Raw genomic sequence first — 22,232 nt, forward strand, 5'->3', positions numbered from 1 at the left:
AATAATCACTGCTCCAGGTCTAGCTCTGGCAGAGGAGGGACCTGGCGTCCAGCCATTCGTGTCTCTGGGATACAGGAGCAAAGAGCGACACATCTTTACAGCCCAAACAGGCATCGCCTTGAATCTCTCCTTGGCCTCATCCACCCAGCATCCCAGAATGGCATTAGGCTGGCTGGCTGGCTGGCCCTAGGAGCCCCTGTCCTATACCTCTGGCCTCACCTCAGGGGCTGCCAGGCTGACCACCCCCACTGTGCAGACTCACAGTGGCTCAGGGAGCCACCCTCCCCTCCCCCAGGGTGGCAGCAGGAAGAGGGAAGAAAGAGGATCGTCTCCAGCTGGCCCGGGAGACAAACCTCCTTGTGCCCATCAGCCCTCCAAGAACCCCCATCCATCCTCCCTCCCTCCCCAAAGGCCTGTCCACAGGGACTTAGGATCAGCCAGAAAAGTCAGGCAACTTTTCAGGGACCGGAGCGAGGGGAGGTGAGGTCTCCCAGCCTGGCCCAGGTCCAGTCCCTGAGAGCAGCGTGGTGTCCAGCCCCACCCCTTGCTGTGCCCTGTCCGTAACTTCAGACTTTGACCCTGAGCTCCAGTCCCAGCTGAGGACAGGACACCCCAGCCTCAGGAGCCTCCCTTTAGGAGATAGGACCCTGCACCCAGAGCAGCTGCCTCTTTTCTCCAGAAATTTGGCATGCCAGGTGAGCGGGGGCAGGGGTGGTGGCGCAGCAGATCTGAGTGTCCTCCCAGTGTCGACAGAGAAGGTCCACATTAGAGCCTGACGCAAGTGACAACCTTGCAGGGACCACAGGTAAGTGCCTTCACCTCTCCAAGCCTCAGTTTCCTCATCTGGAAGATAAGGGTCATAACTCACCTCTTCCAGGGTTAATCTGAGTATAAAAAGAGGTGATGACTATAAGGGGCTTAGCACAGAACTGGGCACATAGCAAGTACTCAATAAATGGCCATTATTATTATTTGGGGGTCTGGGAGCTGGTAGCCTGGTTTTCCAGCGTTTACAGAATCTGTTCCATTTTAAAGATAAACTCTGAAGCTTCATAAGAGTTAGCCACATGGAGCTGATGATATTCATTCAAATACCTCACCCGTGACTTGTTGATTTTTTTTTAAAAAGCAAGTCTTCCCTATTTTTTGCACATGTAGCCATCAAAGGCATGAGCTGCTTCAAGGTTCATTCTAGGGACAAGGGAAGTTATAAGCAAACAAATACAAGACTGAAAAGTAAGCGGAAGGTGTCAGCTGCCAATTTGTTGCCAGCCACCAATTTCTTGCCGGCCGCCTAAAGAGCTCTATGGCGCAGCACAGAAAAGCTCAGATAGAACTGGGTCCAGATCCGAATGCTGTCCCATACTGGCTGTGTGACTTTGGGGGAGTGACCTCCTCTCCCGTAACCTCAGTCCTGCGTCTATAGAACTTCTTAGAGCAGTTGAGAGGATAAAGTAAGAGGATGTCTGTACTGCATCTATATGTGTCTGGCAAGTGGCAGACGGCCAAAATTCCCTTCCTACTCCACAAATACATAGACATTACAATTACACACACACACACACACACACACACGTAATAACCCCAGCTGTTTGCATCTTCCTGAATGCACACTCCAAGCACGCTTGTTTGAAGTAATGGCATAAAGCAGAAAACTGCAACACGAATAAAAACGTCAGCAACAACAAGAAAATGGTTGAACGATAACAGAGCTGTGTGCAGAAGAGTCCAGGAGTTCATTACCCACATGCATGAATGATTTCACCCGAGGCTGGGTCTGTCAGATCCTACAGTCTGGCTGCCAATTCTGATAAGAACCTTATGCATTTATATTCCACTTAAATGCATGCACACACACATGGTTGCTACAATCAGTATCAAGTCTGATTCATTTATTTAACTAAGATAATTGACTTAGGACACACATTTTCCCTTTTCAATTCTATGCCTATCACCAACACAATAAAATTCCTGTACTCGTTGTATTTCGTGTTTTTTTTCAACACAGGACTCGGAAACCTTGGCTGTTTTTCTTTGCCTGCTTGACCTGATGGTTTTTCAAATCGTGGGATTAGCACGGGGTATAAGCACACAGCCTTGAGAGTCAGGCCGGCCTGGGCTCTGCTTCTCACCAGCTGGTGCCTAAGCCTCAGTTGCCTCATCTGTAAAATGGGCATAAGGACAACGCTGAGGGTTGTTAGAAGATTAAAGTAGATAATGCATGTCAATTTCTTTTTATTTATTTATTTATTTATTCTTGGCTGCGTTGAGTCTTCATTGCTGCACGCGGGCTTTCTCTAGTTGCAGCGAGTGGGGGCTACTCTTTGTTGTGGTGTACGGGCTTCCCATTGTGGTGGCTTCTCTTGTTGCGGAGCACGGGCTGGCTCTAGGCGCGAGGGCTTCAGTAGTTGTGGCACGCGGGCTCAGTAGTTGTGGCTCACGGGCTTAGTTGCTCTGCGGCATGAGGGATCTTCCCAAACCAGGGCTCAAACCCATGTCCCCTGCATTGGCAGGCAGATTCCTAACCACTGCGCTGCCAGGGAAGTCCCACATGTCAAGTTCTTAGTACAATGAGTAACACATACTAGAAGTCGAAAAGCTAGCAGCTGCTATTGTAATCTCCCCACTGCCAGGTCTTTTCTTTCACAGAGACTTTTAAACCCCAAGACTGTACAAATTTTTTGATCACAAACATGTGACTTTGACTGAGTGGCTCCCCTTCTGTGAACCTCAGTTTCCCCTTCTGCACGATGCCATCTTGCTTATCTTTAGGATTTTAGACATTGGAGAAACTGAGCCCTATGCTGTTACCTGTCCTTCTTCGTCTTGGCCAGTTGGTTCCAGAAGTTGCTCTGGGTCCCCCCCTCATGATCTTCTCTTGGGCATGTGCCACCATTTCTAACCAGAGGCTTTGCCACAGCCTTGTTATTGGAGACGTGCCATGTGATGGCTTCGGTCTGAAGTCTCTTTCTCCCTGCTCAGAAACCTCTCGCTCAGTCAAGTGAAGTGACTTACCCAGGGTCACACAGCTGGTGTGTGCCAGAGCCAGGCTGTCTAACCCCCAGCCTGGGCTGTTACTGCCACCTCTCCAAGCCACACCGCCTCCTGGGTTCATTATGGGGAATTTGGAAAATACAGGAAAACCCTCTATTCCTGCCTTCTAACTGTCAATGTCAAAAGTGGTCAAATCTCCAGAGGATATGCAGAGACAGAAAGCCCAGAGAGGGGAAGTAACTTGGCCAAGGTCACACAGCAAGCCGGTAGTGAAGCCAGGTCTGACTCTCCCTCCTGCCTCTCCCCTCCTCCACAGCCAGTGTTTTTCCCATTGTTATTTTCAAGGTGCTAGGGGACAGAAGGAGGCCACCACAGATTGAGGCCAGGTCCTGTACCAGGCACTTTGACCAGGCTAGTCATTTAATCTTCAGGCTGACCCCATGAGATGGGGTTAACCCTACTTCACAGCTGAGGAGATTGCATCTCCTGAGGCAAAGGATGGGGGAGGAGGCGAGGGGTCCCTGAGAGGGTCCCCCTGCAACTAAGCCCAGGCTCGAGTCTGGAAGCAGAATCACCCAGAGGAACGAGGCTTTTCCGTTTTTTGGTTTTATCTCCAACTTGGCTGCTGAAACCCCAACAGAGTCCAGTTCTTGTGGGCTGGAGCCATTTTCCCCTTTACAAAACTAGGCCATATTGAGAATGTCCTGCTGTTCAGGGCCACGGGCCGCAGTTGCCAGGAGGCGAGGTCTGTGGGAGGAGAGCTGTGGGAGGAGAGCTGTGAGCAGAGAGGAGGGAAAGTTGAATTTGGCCCTTCCGGGCACAAAAAGTCCCCTTGTTCTGCCTTAGCAGGAGCCTGCAGAATATTTCCCTGCTGTGCAGGCCCAAGCAGCTTCAAGGTCAAAAGCTGGTAGGTCTTCTAAACTTCTGAGGACCCAGCCAGCCAAGCACCCCAAGGCAGGCCTGGAGGGGATGTGCTGAAGATCTGAGTCCTGAGGCCAGACATTGCATCTGACTTGCTCACAGCTGCATCCACTAGCTGCCAGCTTAGCACACACTAGGTGTGCAGTGTGTATCAAGTTTACTTGAATTAAAATTAAATACTGGCAGCACCATTTACTGGCTGTGTGACTTCAGGTAAGTTACTCCACCTCTTTGAGCCTTCGTTTCCTCATCTGTAGAATGGGGCCAATAACACCAGCCCCTACTTTCTAAGATTGTGGGAGACTTAGATGAAATGACCCTTGGGAAGCGCTTAGTGCAGGGGCTGGCACACAGTAGGTGCTCCGCAAATGTCAGGAAGTCACTTCTTCTGCACTAGACACTGTGTTAAGCTTTTTACATTTGCCACCTTGTGAAAACTCCCATCTACTCTCCGAGGCATGAGTTATTTTTCTCATTTTCCAGAGAAAGAATTTGAGGCTTGAGAAGCATCTTGGCCAAAGTCATGGCCAGCAGGGAGCAGAGCTGAGATCTGAGATTTGAAGCCCATTGTCCTAACCACTAGACTAACCAGACTACAGCTGGCCAGGCACTCTGCTGGGCCCTTTTTGTTTTCCCAGCCTGGGGACAGGGTATTCGAGGAGAGTCCCCAGAGAAAGCTGCATCACTTACTGGTTGTGTGAACTTAGGCAAGTTGCTTTGCCTCTCTGTGCCTCAATTTTCCTATGTGTAAGGGCCACTGAGGGAATCAAGTATAAAAGGACTGGGCGGTGTCTGGCATCTTCTAAGCCGTCAGTGGATGGTAGCGATGGTGGTGGTGGCATGCCTCAACCCTGACTTCCCGCAGGCTGGCACGATGCGCGTGGTAGTGATCGGAGCGGGCGTCATCGGGCTGTCCACCGCCCTCTGCATCCATGAGCGCTACCACTCAGTCCTGCAGTCGCTGGATGTGAAGGTCTACGCAGAACGCTTCACCCCGCTCACCAACACTGATGTGGCTGCCGGCCTCTGGCAGCCCTACCTCTCCGAGCCCAGCAACCCACAGGAGGCGTGAGTGAGGGTCCCGGAGGGTGGCCTGGGGCCAGAGGGGCTGAGTCTGCAGAGAGGATGTTCCCTCTCAGGGTTCCCGTCACCAATTACAACCCTTTGTGGAGGCTCTGGCCTGACATGCTATAAAGACAGTACGCATAAATATTAAGTCCCTGCTGTGGGCCAGACAGATGCTATACTTGATCGTGGCCGAAAGGCTGAGAAGCCATGTGTGCCAGACAGATGGAGGCTTTGTCTCCATCCCTCACCTAAACCGGGTGGCTGTGGATGCTGAATGCATCTGTCCATCAGGAATGCCTCTAAGTGGGTGGATGTATGTTCAAGTTTAGCAAAGTGGCAGAGGTCATTGTGTCAGTTTAGAAACCACCAGCTGCTTCAACAAAGGAACCCTCCAATGAATAACGGCTCAAACGGAAGTTTCATTCTCATGCCCATAAATTCCAAAACCAGTATTCCTGATCAGTAGGTGGCAATTCAGGGGCCCGGGCTCCTTCCATCTCATGGCTCTGCCGTCCTCCCTGTGGCTTCCGATGTTGCCATGGGCCAGTGCCTGTAGAAGGAGCACAGCATGAGGACCACCTGGGAGGAGACGTTAGGGTCCGTTGGCAAGAACGCAGCCACATGGTCACACCTATCTGCAAGCGAGTCTAGGAAACGTTGTTGAGCTGTGTGCCCGGGGAGAGGAGAGAAAGTGTTCAGAAGCAGTAAGTGATGCCTGCCACTGGCATTTACAGTGGGGGGTGCCCAGAGTGAGCCTGAACCACGGGGTTCACAGTCCCCAAAGCAGTCAAAGCTTTCATTTAAACTCGCAGCTACATGATCCCAAGCCAGAGGTAGGCTCCAAATAGTTATGATGGAGCATCCTTTTTTTTTTTTTATTTGAAGTATAGTTGATTTACAATGTTGTGTTAATTTCTGCTGTACAGCGAAGTGATTCAGTTATACATATATGTACATTCTTTTTTTATATTCTTTTCCATTATGGTTTATCATAGGATATTGAATATAGTTCTCTGTGCTGTACAGTAGGACCTTGGTGCTTCTCCATTCTGTATACAATAGCTTACATCTGCTATCCCCCAACCTTCCACTCCATCCCTCCCCCAACCAACCCCCTCCCCCTTGGCAACCACAAGACTGTCCTCTATGTTGATGGAGCATCCTTTGTTACCCCTCTTCTCTTTAATGGGAAAATATTAGAAAGCTTGGGGAGGGGGAAGACCCGTAGCCTCTGGGGCACTGCAGAGTGAACGTGGTGGATTTCTGGATTTGGACACATCCCACCATCCTGATCACAGCGCCACGCAAGCCAGCCCTTGGAGATTCCTTGTCCAGCTCAAGGTATTAGGTGACTGAGATCTGGGGGATCCTTCTAGGCACTGGAACCAGCAGACCTTCAACCATCTCCTGAGCCACATCGGTTCTCCCAACGCGGCAGACATGGGCCTGGCCCCAGTCTCAGGCTACAACCTCTTCGGTGAAGCCGTTCCAGTGAGTGAGGGGTCCTTGTCCATAAACCATAGGGCAGAGCCTTGATCAGAGACCAGGGTGTGGCAGGGGGTGGGGGGAGGTGGTACTTTGAGCCTCTCAGCCAGACTCCTGTGTTCAAAACAGGTTTACTTTAATTTCTATTTTTGCTTTCAAAATCTTTTTCATTTTCAACTTTGTTATTAAATTGGCAGAGACCAAAGAATCTTCTGATGAACCAGGGAAACTAGCCCTTCTTGAGTGGTATGGGTGAAATACAGACACATCCTGGAGTGGGAGGCACTTGACGCTGAAGCCAAAAGGTTTCCTGCTCCCCTGGAGGTTCCAGGACTTTCCATTAAGATGGACTAAAACACTCACCCTGGCACAGACTTCTAAAGTACTTACTATGTGCCAGGCCCTGTCCTAACCACTTTATAAATAATGACTCATTAAATTTTCATCATAACCAGGAAGTAAGTGCTATCATTGTCCTCCTTTTGCAGATGAGAAACTAGAGGCTCCGAGAATTGGGGTAACTTACTTGAGCTCACAAAGCTTTAAGTGGCAGAGCTCGAATTTGAACCCAGCTCGAATGAAAGGCAAAGCCATGGTTGTTTGGAAGGGGTGGTCTGGCTGGGTGCCCAGAATCCCATGCCAGTTCTCCCAGGTTTATTCAATGTCTAGCACTGTGCTAAGGGCGTTACTTTCATTATCTGTTACCTTCCAAGAGTGATTATTAACTCCATTATACAGATAAGAAAACTGAGTCTCAGAGAATTCAAAGTGGTCAGTGATGAGGCCAACATCTACCCCCAGGTTGTCTGACCCTCCACTCTGCTACCTCCCACTCTCATCCTTCGGTGACCTTCACTGTCGCCCCTTTTTTTCTCCCCTATTTATGACCCTTACCCTATCACTCATCCTCAGCCTTATTCTTACCCTTCATATAGCATCATGGTTAAGAATATGGACTCTGAAGCCAAACTGTGTGGGTTCGAATCTCAGCTCCACCACTTATTAGCTGTGTGACCTTAGACAAGTTACTTAACCTCTCTGAGACTCAATGGGCCCATCTGCAAAATGGAACTAAAAATAGTATCTACCTCAATGGGTTGTTGTAAAGATTATTGGATTGGTATGAGTAAAATGCTTGGAACAGCGCCTTACACACAGAAAACATTATATAAGTTTTTGTTATTATCATTCTTATTGATGTTCATTTATCCCTGTGCCGCCTTCTCTTCTTCTAAAGGACCCTTACTGGAAGGATGTAGTTCTGGGATTTCGGAAGCTGACTCCGAGAGAGCTGGACATGTTTCCCGATTACAGGTAAGGTTATTGCCATGGGTGAAGGAGCTGAGGCCCCACAGTTCAGATAGACTTGTCCAAAAGATGGAGGCACCAAATTTCCTGTTCCATCCCTGGTCTAGAGCCCCATACTCTGGTCTCCCAGTGCTCTGTCCAGCTCTTTCAGAGAGCCCACCCACCCACCCAAACTGCACCTTAGACTAGGGAGGTAGGGGATACGGAATCATAGATCTCAAGCCCAGAAGTTCCATAACACTACCCTATTTTGTAGATGAGGAAACTGAGCTTCAGAGAGGCCAAGTCACTTCCCCAGGTCACACAGCCAAGTGGCCAGAATGGGATTCCAACCCAGTCCAAACCCCTCTATTCTTTTCGCTATAGCCTGATGTCTCTCTGGTCCTCTCTTCACCTCACCCCATGTCTAAACCCTCTCTACAGATGCACACTAATCTCCACTTGCACACCCCAATGTCAGGAATGGCTTTGTCCGATAGAAAATATTCCCTTGCTTCGAGCTGAAAATCACTTCCTCCTTGAATGTCACCCAGTGGTCCTTGCTCTACCCTTTGGGGGCCCAAAGAATGTGACAGCTCCCACCTCCATATGATAGCCTTCAAATATAGCTGTGATTCTGATCCTTTATTCCCACCTTTTGCCTCCTGTGACTCTAGCTATGGCTGGTTCAACACAAGCCTGATTCTGGAGGGAAGGAAGTATCTGCAGTGGCTGACTGAAAGGTGAGATTTTCAGCTTCACTTTGAGGAAAGCACCTCTCAGGGACCAGTGTTGTAGTGGATGATTGTTCATGGGATTTGTCTTTGTATTGACCAACCCCAAATGTTGATGAAAACCTTTAGGTTTGGTGGGAGCTATCCTTGTTTCTGACCACCTCTGTGCACTAAGACAGTGGCTTCCACACCTTGTTGGAACCACCTGGGAAGCTTTTTACATGTGATACAGTATTTATTATCAGCCTTACTAAAATCTGTGATGGCTGTGTAATAGCTTTAAATAGATTCTCTTAAGTTTTCCAGATATATTTACATCATCTACAAAACATAAGTTGTTGCTTTTTTTTAATTTTTAAAATTTTTATTAATTAATATATTTATTGGCTGCATTGGGTCTTTGTTGCTCCGCGCGGGCTTTCTCTAGCTGCGGTGAGCAGGGGCTACTCTTCATTGCGTTGCACAGGCTTCTCACTGCGGCGGCTTCTCTTGTTGCAGAGCACGGGCTCTAGGCACATAGGCTTCAGTAGCTGTGGCATGCAGGCTCAGTAGTTGTGGCACACGGGCTTAGTTGTTCTGCAGCATTTGGGATCTTCCCAGACCAGGGCTCGAACCCGTGTCCCCTGCATTGGCAGGAGGATTCTTAACCACTGCGCCACCAGGGAAGTCCGGTTTTTATTTTTATACCTCATTTTTTTTTCTTGTCTAATTGCTGTGGCCAGTACCTCTAGAATAACACTAACTGATACAGATGATAGAGGATGTCCCTGTGCTAAGGGCGTTCCTTATGTTGATAGGAATCTTGTAGTGTTCTAAATTAGCAAACATTAGCTTGAGAGATACAATTTGTATTCATATTCACATACATTCATATTAAGGAAGATTCCATATATTTCCTATATATTATTATTTTATTAAGATTTTTAAAAAACTGGAATGGATGGTGGCTTTTATCAAATGACTTGGGGAGGTTTTTAAAAATATAGATTTCAGGACCTCACTTTGTATCTACTGAATCAGATTCTCTGGAGTGGGGCTCAGAAATTTGTATTGTAAGAAGTTCCCTAAGTCATTGTAATTATCAGCCAGGTTTGGAAACCATTGTATTAAAACATGGTTATGTCTCCTAACCTTGGGACACTTATGACTCTTATCCAGCCCCTTCCAGGAAAGAATGCTCCCAGTTTTTCTATCTTGAGGAAACCATGTTGATAAAATAATCCTGATATTATGCTTTAGCTTGCATATGGTTTACTTCCTATTCTTTTAATGTTTCTACTATATTTCTAATAGTGACATACATTTTTTCTCTGTGAAATTTAGGGAGGTGTGGGTGTCCCCAGCCCACCTCCTTCCTCATGCTCTGCTTCAGATAAAGAAGCAATTCGGCTTTGGCCCAACCCTGCCCCTCCTCCACCCCGCATCTCATTCCCTTTGATAATACAAAGCAGGGTGGTGGTAGTAAGAGGGCTGGGTTTGAGTCCTAATCCCATCATAGACTCACTGTATGACTTTCAGCGAGGCCCTTCTCCCATCTCCATCTGCCCAACGTGGGGCTTGGACCATCTCAGGTTTCCTAAGGGACATTTCGTGGACCACTAGTCCATCAAGGTGCTCATGAACTGGACTACACAGCCATATTCTCAAGGAGCATCCTGTGGGACTAACATCCACAAAAGGTTCTTTGGGAAATGTCCCCCACGCCATCCTCTTGGAGGGATGGGACAGAGAACTGAATACTGGATTTTTTTATGTGTTTGATCATCCCAGGTTAACTGAGAGAGGAGTGAAATTCCTCCTAAGGAAGGTGGAGTCTTTTGAGGAGGTGAGCTGCCGGGCTGGAAGGGGCTGGTTGTGGGAGAGAGGAGAAGAGGGGAGGCCTTTGCTTCCTGTTGCAGGGTTGGGGGGCCCCTTCTCAGGCTCCTAGCATCCCTTTGAGGCCTGTCCCAGATTCTAGGTCTATTTTTAATCCCAGAAGGACTCAGGCATTCTGCCTTGATTTTGGTGTCAGAAGCAAAGGGACAGTGGGATCATGGTGGCCATTAGGGGCTATATCTATATCTGAGCCTCAGTGAGTTTTAGGGCCAGAGAGCTGGCCGCCTCTTCTCAATATCAGCTGTACCACACCCCCAAGTTCCAGATGCTTGGTTGCTTCTTACCAACATCTGGGTTGATGTTCCTACAAAGTCAAGGCCCTCCACTGACTTACCTCCAGAGTGACACCGCCATCAATAATAATGATAGTAGCAGCTACCATCAGCAGGCACTGGCTATGTACCAGGAGCTTTGCTGTATGACCTCACTCAATCTCAGTACCCAGGACAGTGCTTGGCACATGGAAGACTCTTGTACTTGCAGCCACTAACGTGTACGAGCATCTGCTCTAGGTCAAGCCCTGAGGGGCACTTGGAATACATACTTGACTTAGACACAGCTCTCAATCCCAAGGGGCTCACAGCCCAGTGTGGCAAACACTGGCTCATGAAAAATAGCAGTGTGACCCAGGACTGACCTGTGAGGGGAGTCACTGGGGCTGGGCTGGGAGTTTGGGTGCCCATCATGCTACATCCTTGAGCTGTGGAGCTTCCCATACAATGCACGGCGCTGGGGCTTCCAATGTGCCTTCCTCAGATGTCTTGGCAGAGTAGAAGACAAGAGAATGAAATAAAAAGGAGTCAGAAGGAGGGAGAAGACTATCTCTGTGTCCTTTCTGACTTCTTCTAGAAGGTTCCAAGAAGGTTTCCCCCTTCCGTAGTATTCTTTTCCAAACACTTTTATAGGCAGAGTCATACTGGAGCCTCACAGCACACTATGAACAGATGTTACCAGCCCCATTTTATAGCTAAGGAATCTGATCTGAAACTTGAGGAGGTGATGGGACATTTCTGAGATCACACAGTAGGTAAATGGCAGAGCGGAATTTGGAGGCAGGTCCATGCGTTCCTCATTGAGTCCCCTCCTGGCTGTTCCACAGGGAGCAGAGAGTTGCAGGCTGGGAGGATGCAAGGGATACTAAAGTCCTCATCCCCTCCCATCCCACCTGCCCTGTTGATTGCTACCAGGTGGCAAGAGGAGGAGCGGATGTGATTATCAACTGCACTGGGGTATGGGCTGGGGCTTTGCAACCAGATCCCCTGCTGCAGCCAGGCCGGGGGCAGATCATTAAGGTGAGTCTGAAGGTGAGGGATGAGCTTTTGTTGACAGAAAGATTGTTTCTGCCTGTTTATTTCATCTCCAAAGATAGAGGCTGAATCGGGGGACATCTGTTAGAGGACCACCCCCAGTGTTCAGGGAATTTGCATGTTAAAGAAACAAGAAGAACCAACACGACCCTCCCAAACATACTCTTTCTTGGGCGGGGTTCTTCTTAATAGTAAAGCATGTGTGTGTGTGTGTGTGTGTGTGTGTGTGTGTGTCCATATGTGGAAGCTGCATATGCCTGTCATAATAAAAAGAGCAAACATTTATGGAATGCCTACTAAGTGCCAGGCACAGACCCAAGTACTTCATTGTGTTAATTAATTTGATCCTCGCTGCAACCCTTTGAGATGGGTACTATCACATCACCATCGCCATCTTACAGATGGGGAGACTGAGGCACGGAGGAATTAAGTAACTTGCACAAGTTCACATCATAGTAAGTGATGGAACTGGGATTAGAACAGGTAACCTGGTTTAAGAGCCCAGGTGTGTAAGCATTGTTCCACACCACCTCTCACTGTGTATGTGTGCATGTGCCTGAGGCATGCCTATTTGTGGGTATGTGTGCATGTGTGTGCCCATGTGAGTACTGGAGTGCATTCATAGGTATGTGTGTTCCCGAGGTGGGCTAATGTGTACGTGCATTTACACATGTGTTGGGCTTTTCTGTGGATGAGAATGTGTGATGCTTCAGGGACTGGGGTGGCTCTCAATCAGGGCAGCTCTTCCTACAAAAGCAAGCAGTCTGGTGCAGACTTGGGACAGAGGGATCATTGGAGGGCTAAGGAATGTTTGCCACTGTTGTCAGAACATCTGGTCATAGAGGGGAGCAGGCGATGGGAGCCCACTGATTTAACTCTTCTGATGAGACTTCTCTGTCTTCAATCAACAGGTGGATGCCCCATGGATGAAGCACTTCATTATCACCCATGACCCAGAGAGAGGCATCTATAAGTCCCCGTACATCATCCCGGGGTAAAAATCTGATATTGTAGGGCAGAAGAGGGAGCACCTTCCTGCTCTTTTTATGCCCCTGCTGCCTGCTCCAGGGCTCTTTCTTAAGTCTTTTCAGGTTTTTTCCTCCAATGCTTTTAAGTGAGGTTGAGCCATTAAACCTCTGGGAAGACAGGACTCAGCCTTAACTGTCACATCGTGCGGCTTGTGGGATCCCTGACCAGGGATCGAACCCCGCCCCTCGGTAGTGAAAGTGCAGAGTCCTAACCACTGGACCACCAGGGAATTCCCCTGGGCTCCTGGGTTCTATCTTGAACATAATCTGGGATAACAGTAGTGGTGATGCTGGAGACAAAGGTAGTGGATGTGATGGCAGTGACACCAGCAGTGTTGTGAATGGCAATAATGGTGGTGGTGATGGGGTTGATGATGATAATATTGTGGATAGAGGAATGGTGGTAGTGGAGATAGTATTGTTACAGAACAGGAGATCAGTGTTGATGGTGGTGGTGAGTGGGAGTTGGGGGTGGCAGTTGGTGCTGATGAAGATGACACTTATCAATGATGACTTTTAATATGGCAGAGATGACAGTCTCAAAGGCCATGTTAATGTTGTGACTGTGCTGACTGCCTCAATGGCAATGTTAATGGTGTGGCGGAGATGATGGTATCAATGGCAATGCTAATGGTGGTGGTGGAAATGGTGAATGGGATTGATGGTGATGATATATTAATGGTAGCAAAGAAGGCAGTAGTGAAGATGATGTTGTTGATGGAGATGACAATGTTTTTCCCAGATTTATTGAGATATAATTGACATATAACATTGTGTACATTTAAAATGTACAACATGATGATTTGATATATGTATATATTGTGAAATGATTATCACAATAAGGTTAGTTAACACATCCATCAACTCACATAACTACAGTTTTTTTGTGGGTGTGGCGAGAACATTAAAGATCTACTCTCTTAGCAACTTTCAAGTATATAATACAGTATTGTTAACGATCATTACTATGCTGTACATTAGAAGGGACAACAATGATGCCAGTGATGTTAATGGTGATGACGGAGGTGGTGGTGTTTGATGGTAATGACAATGGCAATTGCAGTGATTTTTTTTTTGAACTTTATTTTTTTTATACAGCAGGTTCTTCTTAGTTATCTATTTTATACATATTAGTGTATATATGTCAATCCCAATCTCCCAGTTCATCCCCCCACCACCACCCCCGCTTTCCCCCCTTGGTGTCCGTACGTTTGTTCTCTATATCTGTGTCTCTATTTCTGCCTTGCAAACCGGTTCATCTGTAGCATTTTTCTAGATTTCACATGTATGCGTTAATATATGATATTTGTTTTTCTCTTTCTTACTTCACTCTGTATGACAGTCTCTAGGTCCATCCACGTCTCTACAAATGACCCAATTTTATTACTTTTTATGGCTGAGTAATATTCCATTGTATATATGTGACACATCTTCTTTATCCATTCGTCTGTTGATGGGCATTTAGGTTGCTTCCATGACCTGGCTATTGTCAATAGTGCTGCAATGAACATTGGGGTGCATGTGTCTTTTTGAATTATGGTTTTCTCTGGGTATATCCCAGGAGTGGGATTGCTGGGTCATATGGTAATTCTATGTTTAGTTTTTTAAGGAACCTCCATGCTGTTCTCCATAGTGGCTGTATCAATTTCCATTCCCACCAACAGTCAAGAGGGTTCCCTTTTCTCCACACCCTCTCCAGCATTGGTTGTTTGTACATTTTCTGATGATGCCCATTCTAACCAGTGTGAGGTGATACCTCATTGTAGTTTTGATTTGCATTTCTCTAATAATTAGTGATGTTGAGCAGCTTTTCATGTGCCTCTTGGCCATCTGTATGTCTTCTTTGGAGAAGTGTCTATTTAGGTCTTCTGCCCATTTTTTGATTGGGTTGGTCGTTTTTTTAATATTGAGCTGCATGAGCTGTTTATATATTTTGGAGATTAATCCTTTGTCCGTTGATTTGTTTGCAAATATTTTCTCCCATTCTGAGGGTTGTCTTTTCATCTTGTTTATAGTTTCCTTTGCAGTTTATAGTTTGTTTTTGCTTAAAAGCAAAAGCTTTTAAGTTTCATGAGGTCCCATTTGTTTATTTTTGTTTTTATTTCCATTATTCTAGGAGGTGGGTCAAAAAAGATCTCGCTGTGATTTATGTCAAAGAGTGTTCTTCCTATGTTTTCCTCTAAGAGTTTTATAGTGTCCAGTCTTACATTTAGGTCTCTAATCCATTTTGAGTTTATTTTTGTGTATGGTGTTAGGGAGTGTTCTAATTTCATTCTTTTCCATGTAGCTGTCCAGTTTTCCCAGCACCACTTATTGAAGAGACTGTCTTTTCTCCATTGTATATCCTTGCCTCCTTTGTCAGAGATTAGTTGACCATAGGTGCGTGGCTTTATCTCTGGGCTTTCTATCCTGCTCCATTGATCTATATTTCTGTTTTTGTGCCAGTACCATACTGTCTTGATGACTGTAGCTTTGTAGTATAGTCTGAAGTCAGGGAGTCTGATTCCTCCAGCTCCATTATTTTCCCTCAAGATTGCTTTGGCAATTCGGGGTCTTTTGTGTCTCCATACAAATTTTAAGATTTTTTGTTCTAGTTCTGTAAAAAATGCCATTGGTAATTTGATAGGGATTGCATTGAATCTGTAGATTGCTTTGGATAGTACAGTCATTTTCACAATATTGATTCTTGCAATCCAAGAACATGGTATATCTCTCCATCTGTTTGTGTCATCTTTGATTTCTTTCATCAGTGTCTTATAGTTTTCTGAGTACAGGTCTTTTACCTCCTTATGTAGGTTTATTCCTAGGTATTTTATTCTTTTTGACAGTATTATTAGCAGAGATTATAATGTTTTTTTAAGTTTATTTAATATTTTAATTTTTTTGGAGTATAGTTCATTTACAATATTGTGTTAGTTTCAGGTATACAGCAAAGTGATTCATTTATACATATATATATGTTCATTCTTTTTTAGATTCTTTTCTTATATAGGTTATTGCAGACTATTGAGTAGTCTGCAATAACCTATTGCTACACAATAGGTTACACATCCCTGTGCTACACAGTAGGTCCTTGTTAGTTATCTATCTTATATATAGTAGTGTGTGTGTGTTCATCCCAGGCTCCTGATTTATCACTCCCCGCTATGTTTCCCCTTTGGTAACCATAAGTTTGTTTTTGATACCTGTGGGATGATAATGTTGAAGTTGATTTAGGCAAACATGGTGGTAAGGGTGAGCATGGCAATGACCCTCCCCCCGTTATCTCAAAGGCTTCGTTTTCCTTCATCCTTGACCCTGCCCACTTTTATCAAGGATCCAGGCAGTGACTCTTGGAGGCATCTTCCAGCTGGGGAACTGGAGTGAGACAAACAATATCCAGGACCACAACACCATTTGGGAAGGCTGCTGTAGACTGGAGCCCACACTGAAGGTAAGGTGGGGAGAGATATCAGTGCCCTAGACCAGGATCCTAGCAGCTTGATGATCATAAGGACACTTGAAGATGGGAAGATATCATGACTGGGATAACTGGGCAAAATAATTCCAACAGGGGACTCTGGATTATACCAGAATTTGACAATGTACAGGGAAGTCCTGCTGTGGGTTGATGAAACCTATCTGGTCATGGCTAAGAGTTGCTCTCTCTTGAGGTGACATCCCTTAAACACCTTAGTCTGTCTTCACAAGGAGCAGATGTATTTGTTGCAGAAATCTCAGTTTTCACAATTGCCTGCTAGTGGTGATAACAACAGTGATGGTCATGAAGACAAGGATAGAAGTAGTGGCTGGCGTTGATGGTGATGAAAACGCTGAGAGTGGTGATAACGATGGTGATGAGGCGATATTATGGTGGTGGCTGGTGGGGACGGTGACTGATAAAGATGGGATAGTTGATAGAACTGGTGGTGAGATGGTAGTAGTATAGTAATGATGTTGGTGGCCGATAAAGGTGGTGATGATCTTAGTGGTAATTAACAAAAGTGACTATGATAGTGGTGGTGGTGGTGATGGTAATGAAGTTCCAAAAGTTAACTCTCTATCACCTAAAAATGGCATGAGAAAAAAAAAAAATCCAGAGAAGAATTACCAACACTTTTCTTTCCAGGATGCAAAAATTGTTAGTGAATGCACTGGCTTCCGGCCAGTACGCCCCCTGGTTCGACTAGAAAGAGAACAGCTTCATGTTGGATCTTCAAACACAGAGGTATGCTCTCCCGGCCAGGAAAGCAATGCTATCCCCCAACTCCTAAGAAGTCTCTGGCATTTTCGGGGGAACAGTCATGTTGACCTCAGGTGGGGGCAGTGGTGGCTAATAACCCTCCTCTATAAATGGGGAAACTGAGGCTCAGTGATGGTAAAGGGCCTGCTCAAGTTTACATAGAGGGCAGTGCCTCGATTTGCTAGAGCCTGTGGTTGAATAGAAGGAAAAGGGGACTTTATTGAGCATCTACTTTGTGTCCATGACAAGAATGACCTAACTGAATCTCCCCTATAGCTCTTTGGGATAGGGACTGTTCACCCCATGCTTCAGATGAGCAAACTGGGGTTCCCAGAAGTGGAAGTCAACTTGCCTACATCAGACCAGTGGTGAGGGGCAAGGCTGGGATGTGGTTTGAATCTGAGTCCAGAGCCATTTCCCAGATGTCCACGTTGTGGCTGCTCCATCATCTCTCTGGGTTCCCCTCTCATGTCCTCTCTCATGGGGTAGGAATTGGCCTTATTGAAAAGGCAGGGGTTGTCCTGGGCTGAAGGAATCTAGGTCACCCTTCCTCCTTTATTCTGATCCTTTGGAGGGGGGTGGTGTATAGAAGAGTTTTGTGTATGTGTCATGTGTCCATAGAGGGTTGTGTGTCTGTCTGTAGAGAGGTCATTATGTGTGTGTGTGTGTGTGTGTGTGTGTGTGTGTGTGTGTGTGTGTGTATGGCAGCGGGGTTGGGGGGAGAGTCACATATAGAGTTGAACTCCCTGCTGATGGTTTTAGCTTTGGAAAAAACCCTGGCGTCTTGCCTCTCTCCAGGGTCCATCCATACAGCGCCCCTTCTTTTCTTTGGTGGGTAGATGAGTCTACCTATTAACATCCTGTCTGGAGCAGGACGGGAACAAGGAAAGTGATTTAGGGAACTTCGGATAATTTGATGTGGTGGGGGAATCTCAGACCTCAAGTTCCAGGTGATTCTACTTTTTCTGTGTTGAGTGCTTAAAGCAGGTCTGCCTCCTAAACAGAAGAGGGGTCTAGGGTGTTGACCTCCAACTCCCCAAACACTCCCCCTGACTACCCTTCCAGGGGTTCCCACATCCCACCAGGGATGGTACCAAGAGGAGCTCTGGTACCCCCAGGCTTACCTAGGATACTTTAGGAAGCTCCTGAATCTTCTAGGGCAGACCTGGACCTTCTCTCTTGCCTCTCCCAGGTCATCCACAACTATGGCCACGGAGGCTATGGGCTCACCATCCACTGGGGCTGTGCCCTGGAGGTGGCCAAGATCTTTGGGAAAATCCTGGAAGAAAGGAATTTGCTCAGGATGCCACCATCCCACCTCTGAAGATGCCAGTGACCTCCGCCTCCCCCACAAAAACTCCCTGCTCCCCTCAGCCAACTACTCATCGCACCCATTGTTAATCCCCCCTCCACCCCTGACTCCTTTTTGCAAGAAGCACAAGGTGAGAGGAAACCACAAGGTCAATTCCTGAAGGAGAGTCCTGCGCCCTCTGATGCCTGAGGTCTCTCCACCCTCTCCAGGCCTGACATTAAGAGCAGCTGGAGGCTGTTATCCCATGAGACCTCAGAGCAAGGGAAGCTCAGAATATCCAAGTGGCGAAGGAGCTCTGAGTGAGGGAGGCTGTGAGGGAGCCCCGAGTGAGGGAGATCTGGGTGATGGAGGCTCTTGCAACCTTGGTTCTCTAAGGCCACAGAATGCACTTGAGGTAACCGGTATCAGATTTCACTGCAGGAATTTATACATAGAACTGGGGTATAGAGAAGGCAGAAGAGGAGAGCCATTTAACTAGTAACATGTGATGCCTGTTCCACATCCAGGACTCCTAATGGCTTCAGCTGCCCACTAGCGGCCCCACGGGCACTATGTAACCCTTGAGGAGGATCCCTTGGGGGTCATCCCCAAAGGAACCCCTTTATAGATAACTAAATTCACCAAGCAGATTGAACGTGTCCCTTACCTTCTGGCTAGCACACTCTGGGATAGCAAACAGGCTTCCAGATGTTTTTGAGAGCTTTGAATGAGCCCAGATGGCACCTTAGCATCTTCATCCCTAATTATCTGCCTCAGCCTCTGAGGTGAATTTTTCTCTCTCCGGGGCTTTGGTAAAAACCAGAGCCTAGTATTCCTCATGCATCTGGGACCAGTGACACCCTATGTGCTGTGAAGAGGTCTTGACTGGCCCATGCCATCTATATCCATGCCATTTCACCTGATGAGCTCTTCATGGAGCATCTGCCATGAAGATTTTGGCTGGCCCTAAGCTAAGCAGGGTATAAGAGCCAAGATCTTAGAATTCCTGCCCGAATAATAATAACAACAATTATTATTTTTATTATAGTTATAATTTTTTGCATTCTAACTGGCTACTGGTGCTAAACTCTTACAAACATTACTCATTTATTCCTTACAACCTACCCCCACCACCCCCATGAAGTATCTATTATTCCCATTTCGTAGGTGAGAAGACCAAGGCACAGAGAGGCAATACAAGGTCAGCAGCTGGGAAGGGGTAGAATGGAGATTCAGGGCCAGAAATTATGTGATTCCAGTGCCTCACTTTCAACCACCATGAAACACTGAATCCCAGGTTGGGGGGAAATATATAGTTATGAAGGAATCGGTTGGCCTCCTCCCCAACTACTTCTGCAAACACACTGTAAAGGAACCAGGTCTCTCCTCCTCACAGCCACATTTGGGCCAAGATCCGGGGACTCTCACCAGACTGGAGTCAGGGACACTTCCTGGTGCTTGGAGTGGAACACCATTTTTGACTAAAGTGATTGCCCATCCTAAAATTCCCCAGGGAAAGCGACCCCTACCGGTCGAGGTTAATTGTCAGCAGGAACACTACAGGGCCCACAACACAGTGAACTCACAAAAATACATGGCCAGGAAAGTCTCTATTCAGACCCAAAGTGACCCTCCTTTTTGTAAATGGTAAAGACCTCTTTGCAATGTGGTTTCCTCTTGATTCCATCCCAAGATTCAGAATAGAAGGAGCATGGGGAAATTCTGCAATCCACATGGCACTGTAGGACATGTGCCTTGATGTCTTCATTTTTCTTCACTTAACATTCCTGCTCCTTCCCCAGTGGTGATCTACAACCATATTTACAATGAATTCTTGGCTGCTTGCTGAGTTTATAAAAGTTTATCTTTTCTCATTGAATTGTTTTGGAACTTTGGTCAAAAATCAATTGACCATAAATGTAGGGGTTTATTTTTGGACTCTCATTTCTATTCTATTCATCTGTATATCTATCCTTATGCCAGGACCACACTGTCTTTTTTTTTTTAATACATCTTTATTAGAGTATAATTACTTTACACTGTTGTGTTAGTTTCTGCTGTACAAGGACCACACTGTCTTGATTACTTGTAGCTTTGTAGTTAAGTTTTAAAATCAGGAAGTGTGAGTCCTCCAACTTTACTCTTCTTTTTCAAGATATTTTTGGGCAACTCTGGGTCCTTTTAGTTCCATATACATTTTACGATCAGCTTGCCAATTTCTGCCCAAAAAAGCCAGCTGGGAATTCGACAGGGATTGTGTTGAATTTATAAGGTTAATTTTGGGAGTATTGATTGACACCTTAACAATTTTAAGTCTTCTGATCCATGGTCATGGAATGTCTCTCCATTTATTCAGATCTCTGATTTCTTTCAGTAATATTTTGTAGTTTGCAAAAGTCTTGCACTCCTTTTGTTAAATTCATTCCTAAGCGTTTTATCCTTTTTGATGCTATTGCGGGTGGAACTGTGTTCTTACTGATGAATCTGGGAAGCGCTCTGTTCTCTGGCATGGTGGGGGTAGGGGTATTTGAAGTGGTTCATCATCAAAATATTCTTGATTAATTTAGAATGATTATACGTGATGTATCCAGATGTTCAAATGTCAAGGAATCAGAATATAGTAAACTACCAACGGTGACTAAATCCGGCTGTAACCACTGAATCTTTGAAGAGCTGGAAGGTGCTTCAGAATGTTCTAGAGCTTTGGGATTGGCATCCTGTGTGCCTCCCACAATACTCTGCATCCCTCCATTAGGGCCCATATCAATCTGTGTCCCACGCATCTACGTTCCCCCACTACGCTGTGAGTGCATGAAGATAAGGACCATGTCTCAATTCTTTTTCGCATCCTCAGTGTTGAATATCATGCCGATACATGGTGGATACTCCATGTATACTGACCACATGCCATGACATGACCCAAAATAGAGTTATAATGAACAGACTCCAAAGTTTACCTATGTGCTGCTGTGGGTTCCAGGCATACCATTAATTGTCTGTGCCACCAGCAGTTGTCATGGCCAAAGCTGCCATGTTCGTGCCTCTTGATCCCACCTCTCCCTGACCCAACTGATTGGACCAGGATTGGAACCAACACTGAACTGGGCCAATCAGCTTTCTCTCCTGAGACTTTAGAAGTGGGACACCGAACAGCTGAGTCAGATGTGTTTGCAGAGCCGAGCCCTGGTAAGCCCGAGCCATATGCATAGTCAGGCATATGCAGCAGCCATGAGGGGTCAATAGGAAGCCAGTCTGCAGAGAGGGACAGAAACCAGGGCCACGGATCCAGAGAGAGGGCTGCCTCAGGCCCTGGTGGCTCTCCAGGTCCCCGTTCCATTTATTTCAGTGATCTTTCTAACCTTTCAGAGGCTGCAAACTGGTCGCCCATCAACCAAATCTGGCCTACAGATAAATTTTATTGGAGTCACACATTTAAAAATTTAAACAATCCAACATAATAAAATTTAAAAAAAAATTGATCTAACATACTAAAATTTGGAGATTTCACATAAGAATCCAGATTCCTGTCTTGAAAATCAGGCGATTCTATGGTACAACAAAATCAGCTGGAGCTGAGTAGTAGCCGCCCCCTATGTCCCATACTCTGCCACAACCTTCCCCTCTTCCTGTTGTTCCTTACACTTCTGTTTCCCACATTTATAATCCCCAGAAAATTAACTACTGTTCCCAGTCTTATATTAAATCTGTACTGCTTGATTTGAATTAATCTGAGTACAATTTCTATTCCTTGCAACTAAAACAGCCTTGATGAGAACTCTGTCAAGGTTTCTCTCAACTATCTCCCATCCCACCACTATTGTCTTCCTTCTACCAGAATCTCAATTTTGTGTTCAAGAGGCTGTGGGTATCCCTTGATCCTGTGGGAGATAGGCCGTTCCTTCCCCAGCCCTGGGGGGGGGGCTCATGCTGGGATGGGCATGTGACCCAGGTTTGACCAATACAAAGCAATGGTAAATCTGCTGCGGGATTTCCCTTTCCAAGCAAAAACAACAGACCCTT

The 22,232-nt window shown here is 46.3% G+C and overlaps 1 protein-coding gene across 2 annotated transcripts; it reads left to right on the forward strand.

Annotated features, from left to right (window-relative positions):
* The first annotated feature begins 603 nt into the window (after positions 1 to 603).
* On the forward strand, positions 604 to 21,939 carry DAO (D-amino acid oxidase). Of its 2 annotated transcripts, none has more exons than XM_061169652.1 (11): positions 604 to 805; positions 4,781 to 4,983; positions 6,360 to 6,474; positions 7,706 to 7,782; positions 8,433 to 8,498; positions 10,260 to 10,314; positions 11,552 to 11,656; positions 12,583 to 12,665; positions 16,015 to 16,132; positions 16,808 to 16,906; positions 18,114 to 21,939. In XM_061169652.1, the coding sequence occupies exons 2-11, from the start codon at positions 4,790 to 4,792 to the stop codon at positions 18,243 to 18,245; spliced, it is 1,044 nt and encodes a 347-aa protein (XP_061025635.1). In that variant the 5' UTR covers positions 604 to 805; positions 4,781 to 4,789; the 3' UTR covers positions 18,246 to 21,939. The 2 variants fall into 2 exon arrangements, with proteins under 2 accessions (XP_061025635.1, XP_061025636.1); XM_061169653.1 differs by having other exon boundaries at positions 604 to 695.
* Positions 21,940 to 22,232: the final 293 nt, after the last annotated feature.

Source organism: Eubalaena glacialis, chromosome 15 (genome assembly GCF_028564815.1).
Source record: "Eubalaena glacialis isolate mEubGla1 chromosome 15, mEubGla1.1.hap2.+ XY, whole genome shotgun sequence".
Classification (NCBI taxonomy): Eukaryota; Metazoa; Chordata; class Mammalia; order Artiodactyla; family Balaenidae; genus Eubalaena; species Eubalaena glacialis.

Excerpts from the sequence above, each read along its gene's own strand:
- DAO (XM_061169652.1), top strand. The coding sequence starts at position 4,790 with ATGCGCGTGGTAGTGATCGGAGCGGGCGTCATCGGGCTGTCCACCGCC. Across the intron at positions 7,783-8,432 it reads GACATGTTTCCCGATTACAG|CTATGGCTGGTTCAACACAA; the intron begins GTAAGGTTATTG and ends CTGTGACTCTAG. Across the intron at positions 16,907-18,113 it reads TTGGATCTTCAAACACAGAG|GTCATCCACAACTATGGCCA; the intron begins GTATGCTCTCCC and ends TGCCTCTCCCAG.